Source organism: Hakea prostrata, chromosome 11, assembly GCF_041222555.1.
Source record: "Hakea prostrata isolate BN-2017 chromosome 11, UWA_Hpros_2, whole genome shotgun sequence".
In the NCBI taxonomy this organism is placed as follows: Eukaryota; Viridiplantae; Streptophyta; class Magnoliopsida; order Proteales; family Proteaceae; genus Hakea; species Hakea prostrata.
In genome coordinates, this window is record NC_142610.1 from 5332634 (window position 1) to 5343269 (window position 10636).

The 10636-nt window shown below is 36.4% G+C and overlaps 1 protein-coding gene across 1 annotated transcript; it reads right to left on the reverse strand.

Annotated features, from left to right (window-relative positions):
• Positions 1-8130: 8130 nt before the first annotated feature.
• LOC148999731 (tetraspanin-8-like) lies at positions 8131-10355 on the reverse strand. The gene is made up of 2 exons (XM_089140932.1): positions 9631-10355; positions 8131-9045 (listed from the first exon to the last, which is right to left on the reverse strand). Exons 1-2 carry the CDS (start codon positions 10135-10137, stop codon positions 8737-8739), a joined length of 816 nt encoding a protein of 271 aa, XP_088997058.1. The 5' UTR covers positions 10138-10355; the 3' UTR covers positions 8131-8736.
• Between the last annotated feature and the right edge of the window lie 281 nt (positions 10356-10636).

Genomic DNA, 10636 nt, shown 5'->3' on the forward strand with positions numbered 1-10636 from the left:
TAGAAATCATAGTGTCACGGTAAGCTTGAGGCTTCAATGTGTTCTTCTGGATTACTCTCCCACCCAAAAGGGGTACAAGTGATATCATCCACCTTCTAAGAAAATGTTTATCATCATGGATGTGGTCTTCCAAGAAAATCTTCCCTATTTTTCCCCTACACATCATTAGGGGGAGAGTGAGTCTAGGGAAGAGATTTCGCCTCATTCCACCCATGAAGATACCCTTGGAAATTCTTGCTAATAATGCCCATCTAGAAGATAGAGTGACTAAACAAGAACAACTGCCGATGGTTTAAGAAAGTGGTATGTAAGGGAAGCAACCTTCTTTGCTACCTCCCATAAAATTATACTTTACTAAAAGAACTCTAGCCCTAGAAGTGCTTCTTAACATGCCTAGCCAATTGGAAGCACCAATTCCTAGTCCTGTAGACATTAATCTTGATAAGTCCACTCTTGTTCTCGACCCCTCATTAGGCTTACCAATTACACTGCAAAACCAACCACAAGCATGTACTCAAAATCCTATCTCCAATTTCTTACATATCATTCATTGACACCTACCTTTTAGACTTTTGTTTCTTCCTTGTCCTTTTCTGTATTCCTAACACTTGACAAGAAGGAAGCACTAGCTCATTCTCACTAGAAAGAAGAAATGGATGAAGAGATAAAGATACTAGAAAGAAAGGGAAGAGAAAAAAAAGCGGGATTCAGTTGCTTTAGCTGTAGGAAAGCGGAGTTTTGGTTGCAAGTGGGTGTTTGTAGTTAATCACAACGATGATGGTATTGTGGATAGATACAAAGCTAGGTTGGTGGCCAATGGATTCAGTCAAACCTATGACATTGATTACCAGGAGACCTTTGCTCTCGTTTCCAACAAGAATATAGTGCAAATTGTGCTCTCATGTGTAGTGAATCAAGGTTGGGATCTTCAGCAACTTGATGATAAGAATGCATTTCTCCATTGAGAAATTCAAGAAGAAGTTTACACGAATGTCCCAGCATGATAGACTACTACATAGGCTTATAGAAAAGTGTGCAAGCTTAAACATGCTCTCTCTAGGTTGAAGTAGTCCCAAAGAGCATAGTTTAAAATTTTCCATAAAGTCATAGAATCCATTGGATATAAGCAAAGGGATGTAGATCACACCCTATTTATCAAGAATACCAACACCCACATCACAGTAATATTAGTGTAAATCGACGACATAATGATCATTGGCAGCAATGCAGCAGAGATTTTGGCACTGAAAGTTTTCTTGGCAGATGAGTTCGAAATAAAAAACATGGGAAAGTTAAGGTAGTTTTTGGGTATTGAGTTGGCATATTCTTCTAATGACATCTCTCTTTCTCAAATAAAGTACACCCTAGATTTATTAGCAGAGACAGGAACGTTAGGATGCAAGTCAATTGACACATCTATTGAGCCCAATTCACACTTGAAGGGTAAAGAAGGAGAACCTGTGGAGAAGGCCAACTACCAACGACTAGTAAGGAGACTCATTTGTCTCTCACCAAACCAAACATTGCCTTTACTATAAGCCTGGTAAATCAGTACATGCATGATCCACATTCCTCTCATCTAGTTGTTATCAACAGAAATTTAACATACTTAAAGGCAGCTCCTGGAAAGGGAATCCTAATTTCTTCTCATGGACACTTGAATATTGAAGCCTATTCTGATGTAGACTAGGCAGAGTGTCTGGATGATAGGAGGTCTACTTTTGGGTACTATAGTTCTGTGAGAGGAAGCCTGATAACTTGAAGAAGCAAGAAATAAGCGGTTGTAGCTAGGTCTAGTGCTGAAGTAGAGCTTAAAGCAATGGCCCAAGACATTTGTGAAGTGTAAAGGTTGAAAAGGCTACTCCAGGATCTAAGTGCAGAAGTTATGGACCCTATACAATTGTTTTCAGATAGCTAGTCTGCAATCAGCATAGTTCACAATCTAGTTCAGCATGAGAGGACTAAGCATGTAGAGATTGACAAATAGTTCATCAAGAAGAAGATTGAATATGGTCTTATCTGTGTTTCTTTTGTCTCATCAGAAAATCAAAAGATTGATGTACTAAAGCTTTTTTTTTTAATGTAACTAGCAAGTTGGGCATGATAGATATCTATGCACCAACTTGAGGAGGAGTGTTGTAATCATAAGTAAAGGGTAGAATTGTCTCTAGCATACTACTATGTAATAATCCCATATCAAGAATTTATTTTCTTTTGGTAATCTCTTAATATAATAAATAAAGATTGATTTTGTCACCCTAACATAAGTTAGAAGTTCTCAAACCATTCAACAGATACTTTGGCATTGTTGATGAGCCTCCTATGTTATTATGGAGTGATAATCAGATGGCCATTCATATAGCATCAAATCCTGTGTTTCATGAATGCACAAAACACTACAGTTGACTGTCATTTTGCTCATGAGAAACTACAATAAGGATTCATATCTTTTAGCCATGTCTACACAGGGGAGCAATTGGCAGATCTGTTCACCAAGGCTTTGGGGAGTGTGAGGGTTGATTACAATTGTAACAAGCTTGGCATAAACAACATATATTCTCCAACTTGAGAGAGAGTGTCGGACGGCAACTTGGGCAAGATAAAATCCCATCAAGAAGTAGCACCACGTGCTAATTCTCAATGGGTTAGTTCCTTATTTGAGTAGTATTAGGACTTAGCTTGAGTTGTTTTAGAACTTCTAAATCCTGTTTTGATTTTGTTTTTGTTTCCTATTCAGTTTAGTAAATCTAGTGCCACCGTAGTCTTCACAAGTTTGAGTGAAGCTCCTGAGCAATATCTTGGACTATTCTCTGTTCCTAGTTCTGGTTCTATTTGCAGAATTTAACCATCAAAATTTGATGAAACCCGGGGAGCATCTTCTCGACAGCTAGCTCTAAGTCCATTCAAACTTTTATTCCATTAAGCATATCCATCCCTAGCAGCAAAATCATCACATCATGGCCCAAAGGCCCCAAACCACCTGACCATACGTATAAGGCCATAACCAAACCTACCCAGACCGAACCTATCCTCTCCCATAAGTTGGTTTTCAACAAGATCGGGGAAGAACTAGCTCCTAGTTGATCATCTACCAATCTAGGACTACATCACTCAAAAGTAAGGATTACTTAATCTTTGATTTTCATTTTACTTTTCAGGTAAGGGAAGCCACAAGCCACTTACAGGCTTCATTCCACACAGAAGACCTTGAAGGAGCATTTTGTGAGAGATGGATTAGTTCCAATTACTTTCAAAGGAGATTCAATCAGAAGCATTGCCAAGTTTGCATTACATGGTACAATCTCAAGTATTTGAATGATGTAACTTCTGCCTCTTTGGGAAAAAGAAAAAAAGAAAAGAAAAGAAAAGAAAAGCTAGTGCAGTAGTGCTAATTAAGGATATTCCAATGGATATAGAAAATAAATGGCACGCTTCTCTCTCTCTCTCTCCAAACTTACTTCTATTATCCTCTTGGCTTCATCCCACTTGAGTTAGCATGGGATGCAATGGCAGGCTTTTCCCCCTACAAACTTACTTCTATCTTCCACCTGACTTCATCTGACAGGACTTCAATGTGTTAGTTTGGGTTATTGCCAGATTCTTAGTTTCCCCCTCCATTGATTTGTGGCTGCTTTACTTTGGCTGATGGGATGATGTTCCATCTTAGAGCCTAGTCAGTGGCAACATGTGGGTGACCCAACTATTACGGTCATTGGTTTGTGTTTCTCCTTCTAAATGGGAATCATCCATGGGCTCTCTCTCTCTCTCTCTCTCTCTAGTAAATTTAGCACTACACTATCCTCCACCACAAGGTTGGCTCAGTTGGCAATGACCAACACCTCCTAGTGAAGAGATCAAGGTCCACCTCCCCTTGGTGGTATTAGTCCCTATTAGTCCCCTTACCCCCTAATATGAAAAGCGTCAAAGTGTAACGGTGTAAAGAATGATTCATCACCCCTTAATTGTAAACAATACTCAAAGAGGATTAAATATAACTGTAATTGCCTAGTGTGGTGACACCAATAGATAGAAAGTACAGAGAACGAGATACTAGGTATATTAATATTCACATGCTATGTGGGGAACATTTCATTAATATTTGGTTATACAAATCAATGAGAAAACTGTTCTTCGATTATATAACTTGCCAGTCTTCCCACATCCACATCCCTCAGATCATGGAAATCCAATCTAATTTATCCATAGGGGTATGCAGTGACTGCTAAAATGCAAACCTTGCCCTTCACACTGACAAACAAAATTTGATTGATATTCCAACCAACTGAACCCTCAAAGGAAATTTGGATCTTGAAAAGTTACTACTACTAGATCAGAACCAGCTAAACCCACGATTCCCCTGTACTAGTAACAGATTAGAACCGCTACCAATTATCTCCCTCTTCAGTTAAAGGCATTCAAAAGTTTGCCCGACTCCCAACAGTACCCACGAAACAAAGGAGAACCATTTGAACAGTGGGAAATGATACTTTCTCGTAGCTTGCCCTAGATTATTAAGACCCTAAATAAGTAAATAACCTAAAATCTTGAAACAAGAACATAAAACATGTATTCGACGATGGGTTTCATCGAAAAACAAAGAGAACAAACTGTTAACAAGACCAGAAACAAGAGTTTAAAAGCTAGGAACAGGGAAAGGTACCTGTAGTAGGAGAAGTGATTATCTTTGGAGCAGCTGAAGCTGGAGGCGGATAAGAAAGCAGGGGAGCGTACATATACGAATCCGATCTTGAGATAATCCACAACCTTCTTCAAAAATCTCTTCTTGCTATGCTTGATGGTCTTCTTCTCCTTCTGCACCCCTAACAACACTCTCTTCCCCATTACTTCACTACTGAATTCTAAACTATGCACCTAAAAATTCGATTGATTGAACATGGACCCAATGCAGAATCTGATTTCTTTGTCATTTTAGCATGTCATTTCTCTGATCTGAGCTCGTTATTGAAAGGTGTCATTCAGATGGAGCACCGCAGCCACCGCTCTTTGTCCCTTCATGTCACACCTGTGGGAAGACAGAGAAGCGTTGTTATGATTCACATGCAAAAGCCCGTATTGGCTGCCTACTGGAACCATTGCTAAGTCCCCAGGATGTAAACGGAGAATTGGGCTCGAATATGGTGATATTCAAATTCGATTATTAAATATATTATATAATTCGAATCCGATTTCCAATGTAGTTCCAACATCCGATATCCAATTAGAGTAATTATTGGTAATTTACTGTAGTTAGGACTGTTTGGTTATATGAATTCAGAGATTTTAAATCTCTGGATTCATGAATGCGAGATTTATATCTCGTTTGGTTGTGAAAATCTCTAGGGAATTCATAAAATCTAAAGATTCAATTTTTTACATTTATATTCGTGAATCTGTCGATTTTTACCCGTTTGGTTGTTAAATCGGGAGATTTCATCGCTACTATAAAAGAGACTAAACATTTACAAATTACTAATGAAACGTATTTCATTCCACAGATTTAGTTAGGGCTGTTTGGTGAAATCGGAGATTTCAAAAAACTATACATTTGCACATTCATAAAAATCATGTTGATCAAATAATTTTTTAGGATGAATCCTAGATGTTTCATTGCACAACGAAACATCTAATTCTTATAAATTATAACTATATAAATTTAAAATCTATAGATTTGAAATCTCTAGATATTTGAAATCTCCAGACTCATGTAACCATAAATTCATAAAATCTAGAGATTCATTTTTTTACATTTAAAACGTGAATCTGTAGATTTATGTGTATGGGGTTAAATCCAGAGATTTCATCCCTACTATAAAAAACGCTAAACATTTACAAAAATTACTAATGCCACGGATTTCATTCCACATATTCAGTTAATTTTATAAATTATGACTCCATAGATTTGAAATCTCCAGACTCATGTAACCAAACATACTCTTAATTATTATTAATGAAGAGATAATGATGTATTCCTCAAAATTAAACTTTAATAGGATACAGATATTAGATATTGATAGTATTCGTCAAATATCTAATTGAATTGGATAATATCTTACTTAAAATTGGCATATCCGATATTAATTGGATCACTCGAATTAAAAAAAAATCGAATTTGATTGCTCTTAAACATATATGAATAGGAATCGAATTCGAATTTTCGACTATCTATTTACATCCCTCTGTTCACATAGGTAAATGAGTTAAGAGTAATGCTTTGTGTATGATCTTTTGAGTTTTTTATTTTTTTATTTTATTTTTAAATTTTTATCATCAACCAATCATAGAGACTTGGGGTCCACAGGGGTGGCAAGAGTAGGGGAAGTGTGGTAAATTTGATCCATTACCTCTTTAGACTAACTACCTATATATAAGAAGATACCATCACTGCGTTAGACGCCCACATCCACAGCTATGTTGGTTGTTTATATTGAGGTAATCTTCAGTTACACTTTCCAACAAAAAAAAAAAGTAAAAGAAAAATCTTCAGTTGGACCTCTTTTGGTATGGTCCAAGTCAGATTTAGTTTAAAAAAAACTACATCTTCCGATTGGTTTTTATATGATTTTCAAATATGACCAAGGACAGATTGAAACACTACCATGATTTTCTTACCCGAAAAAGGAAGAAACATTACCATGATTTGAATTTTTATTATGATAAATCTACCCTTAATTGGTAAAATGATACAAATATCTCCTAAATGTCCCATTATAAGTCAACCTCGTTTAAGACACTCAACCATCACTACTCTCTTTGCCACCACTGAATTTCACGTCATTGGAGACATTTGAATTATTCAACATGGAAGAGTACCTTAATCTAAATTGAAGAAGATAAAATTGATAATTTAAATTAAACCCAATTTTTCTTTTTCTTGACTAAAATGTCATTTAACGAAAAATGAGAAAAAGAAAAAAAAAAAAAAAGGGGGATAAAGAGAGATCACAAGAAATAATATATATCAATACAAACTACAGCTCAGTGGGAAATTGCCACTGCATCCAAAGATAGTTCTGGCTGAACCCCAAAGAAAATTAGGTCAAGCCTTCAACCCCATCTATACCATGGCCTACTTGTTGCATCCAAAGATAGTTATGACTGGACATCTACTCTTTGAGTACTAGATAAGGAGAACTTTTCTAGAATAGAGCAAATTGTGCTGACACCCCAAAATGAAGGTCTTAAATACAGGCACCCCACTTTATATTTGAAAAACACTAACCCCCAAAATTTGATTTTCATTGGACACATTAGTCCGATTTGTCACTGGAAACCATTATAATAAAAAGTGCTTTGATGGTTTTCAATGGCAAATTGAACTAATGAAAAATTAATTTTTTGGTATTTTTTAAACATAAAATGGGGTGTCCGTATTTTTTAAACATAAAGTACACGGGTCTTGTAATAACCGTTTAATCTTCGTTACTTTGAATAAAATCTTTTATTTATTGAAAAGAAAGTAGTGGGTGGCATGTTTGAATTTAGGTATTTATTAAGAAAGGTAGGGGATGAAAAACAAATGGTAGCTAACCAACCAAGCCTACCTGCTTAAGAAATTGAAAAAAAGGAAAAGGAACCTGACTCACTGTTCCATATGGTAAAAGAATACATTTCCTGATATTCTGCTAGAATTATTTATTTTGTATGAGACAAAAGAATCTCATATTTTCACCTTTTAAAAAGGAATTCTCACAAAATATCTAAAAAATACAACCAGAGTTAAAATATGTTAAAAAGAGATTTACCCAAAAAGTGTTTATATTAAAAGTCCCAAGTTGTTTTCATCAAAATGGTATTTTGGTATACGAAGTTCGAGGGCAAGGTTTAAAGTTTCGGTATCAAATATCATATCGGTCAGGTGATTTTAAGAGACGTATCGTCCTGTATCGAGTATTGTATCGCTCTGGTTAATGTATTTTAATGTAATTTAATGGGGAGACGTATCGAAATGCATTATATCGGTTGGATCAAATAAAGATATGTATCTGCTAGTATCATATGGTATCATGGGATACTTTAAACCTTGCTTGAGGATTTTGAGGTTTTGAATAACACAGATGTAGTTCAATTGAAACGAAATACAGGAACAAGGGGGTCTGAAGAAATTTTTAGGCAAACTGCTACAGAATATCTTCAGAATTCATTTGGGTGTTAAAACAAACTTTGAGCCAGAATTTGAACCTATTTTAGAAGTTTAGAATTAATCACGAGGATTGGGCTGGAGAGGGTCTATATTTGAATTCCCTTGGTTTATTCTACAAAGGTGATGGACATGGGAGAATTTCCACGAGGGCATTCAATGGAAGATTTCTCATTATCCTAGAGAAGTAAATTCGATTGGCAAATTTGTTTTACAATATCAGCTACTAAAAATCAAGTATCCGATCAAATGGAGGGGTAACTTCATACTTATGTCTTGAATTAAGAAGAGATGCAGAGGGTCGATCCAGATTCAAGTTTTAGTTTTGAGAAAAGTAATAAATGTTCAGTCTTAGAGAAGAAGTTTTTTAAGACTTTGAACTTGCAACCAAGAAGATAGGCAAAGAAGAGATATATAATTCTGGCAATGTATGATAAATTACCACCAGATAGAGAGAGCTATACAGAAAAAAAAATTGTCTATGCATTTTTATGCTACTAAAAATCAAATGAAAAAACAGAGCAAAACAGAGCAGTAAGATATGTTCTGTAAATCTCCCTCTAAAGCAAACTGCAAAGTAAGCAGATCAGATTAATAGTCTAGGGGTAACTCTTATATCTGGGATAAGAATTATCCATTCTGTTGTTCCTGAAAGCACAGCAACCAACGGTGTAAACGATGACCAGGAAGATGAGGAAGATGATGTTGACAATGGCCACCTTCTTCCACTGACTCTTGATGTTTTGAAGCACCCCAGCTTTACAAGACTGGCAATTGTAGCAGAGATCGGTGTTACTCCAAGTTTTGCAGTCAGAATCAGTGAAGGAGGTTGTGTTGCTTGAGTTGTTCCATTCGACTGGAGTCACATAGGTGAAGTTACATGAAGTTGGAGGCTTACAGCAACCAGACTGCAATTCATAACACCAAAAAAGAATCAAATAACAGATTACAGTTTCAACTCAAGACCCAACTGTAGTTCTTTCGAAAACGTAAAACCTTAAAATTAACTGATCAGATCAATGAGAGAAAACAGAAGTCCAGTTCCAACGGTATACAGAGGAAGACCAGAAGGATAAGAAAAGGCAGATCAGAAGACCCAAATTTTCGAAATTTTTTTTTTAGACAAGATATTCTACAGGATCAAGTCCAGAACAAACAATAAAATCCAATGACGCAAAATGCCCATTTATATGTCAAGAACAATCATCTAAGAGCTGCTTCAAGTGGTTCCTAGATCTGAAATTCCGAACAGATTCAGATCATTATATTTCACCAAATGCCCATTTCAAAAAGTCATCTTTCAAAGACTAGCGATCGATGAAAGAGATGTCAATCAAGAACCCAAAAAAAGAAAACCCTAAAGAGAACTAAGTGCAAATCCAGAATATATTATAAGACGAAGAAAGTCGAGAAAGAAGGTACATTAAAGAAAACAAAAAGAAGAAGAAAACCTAAGAACTCCAAAATGAGAAATACAGGAATAAATCTCATACCTGAATCGGTGACAAGTTACTGGCATAGAACTGTTTTTGGTTCTCATTCACGTTCTGATCAGCAAGACTCTGGCAAACCTTGCTATCTACCAAGCAACTCTTGATATTGTTCCAGTTCTTGGTATTAGTAACCCTCTTCTGCAACCAATTTGAATAATCTCCCAACTTATACTCCTTATACCCTCTACTAGAAACAACCTCTCCAGCACCCTTGTTAGTCACAACGAAAGCGAAGATAGTGAAACAAAACAGAAGAACAATGAGGACAAACATAACAAGAAGATAAAGCCAGAGAAGCAACGAAACACGGCAACAAGCACCAACAAGTCCTGCAAGAGAAATCAACATTAGAAAAACCCCCAAAACTATAACGGGTTTTTCCAGAAATTTCTCGCAGACGGTATCAGCCTTTGAACTTAGCCATATCCCTCCTCCCAAGATCGGAATAGAGAGCAGGAATGTTACAAAGTTCAAGATCCCTACAAGATTGTTGCTCACCCGAAACATTTTCTTCACTCAGAAAAACCTCAATCGATTCGATTACTGTGAAATCAAGAAAAAACCCAATTGAGAAGAAATGATGGAAACCAATGGGTATATATATGAAAGTATTCTTGTGAGATTTTCTGAGGTAGGTAGGTTTGAGAGTCGGAAGAGCAGTTGCAGAGAAGGCTCTTGGGATCTTCTTCGATAGTTTATTTAAGCCTCTTTCATTCACCAAAGTTCCGTTTGGTTGCTGAAAAGTCTTTTTCAACGGATTCTAATTTGAAATCGAAGAAGTACCGGTTGGTGGGTTAACGTGTAGACCGTGTGTACTTGTCCTTATCTGATGATAGATCATAACGCGTACACGTGTCTAAAATGTATGGATCAAAGCTTCAATGTTGATGATCTTTGGATTTTGACCTTGAATGTTAACCCTAGGTGGGGCCCAGTAGGGTTGGGTTCACATGGAGGACCCTACATGCCTTTTTTTTTTTTTTTTTTTTGGCTCAGAAAAGAGTGT

Bases quoted from the DNA above. Each gene is read 5' to 3' on its own strand.
- LOC148999731 (XM_089140932.1), bottom strand. From the start codon at position 10,137: ATGTTTCGGGTGAGCAACAATCTTGTAGGGATCTTGAACTTTGTAACA. The intron at 9,046-9,630 runs GTATGAGATTTA...TATGAATTGCAG, and splicing joins GTAACTTGTCACCGATTCAG to TCTGGTTGCTGTAAGCCTCC.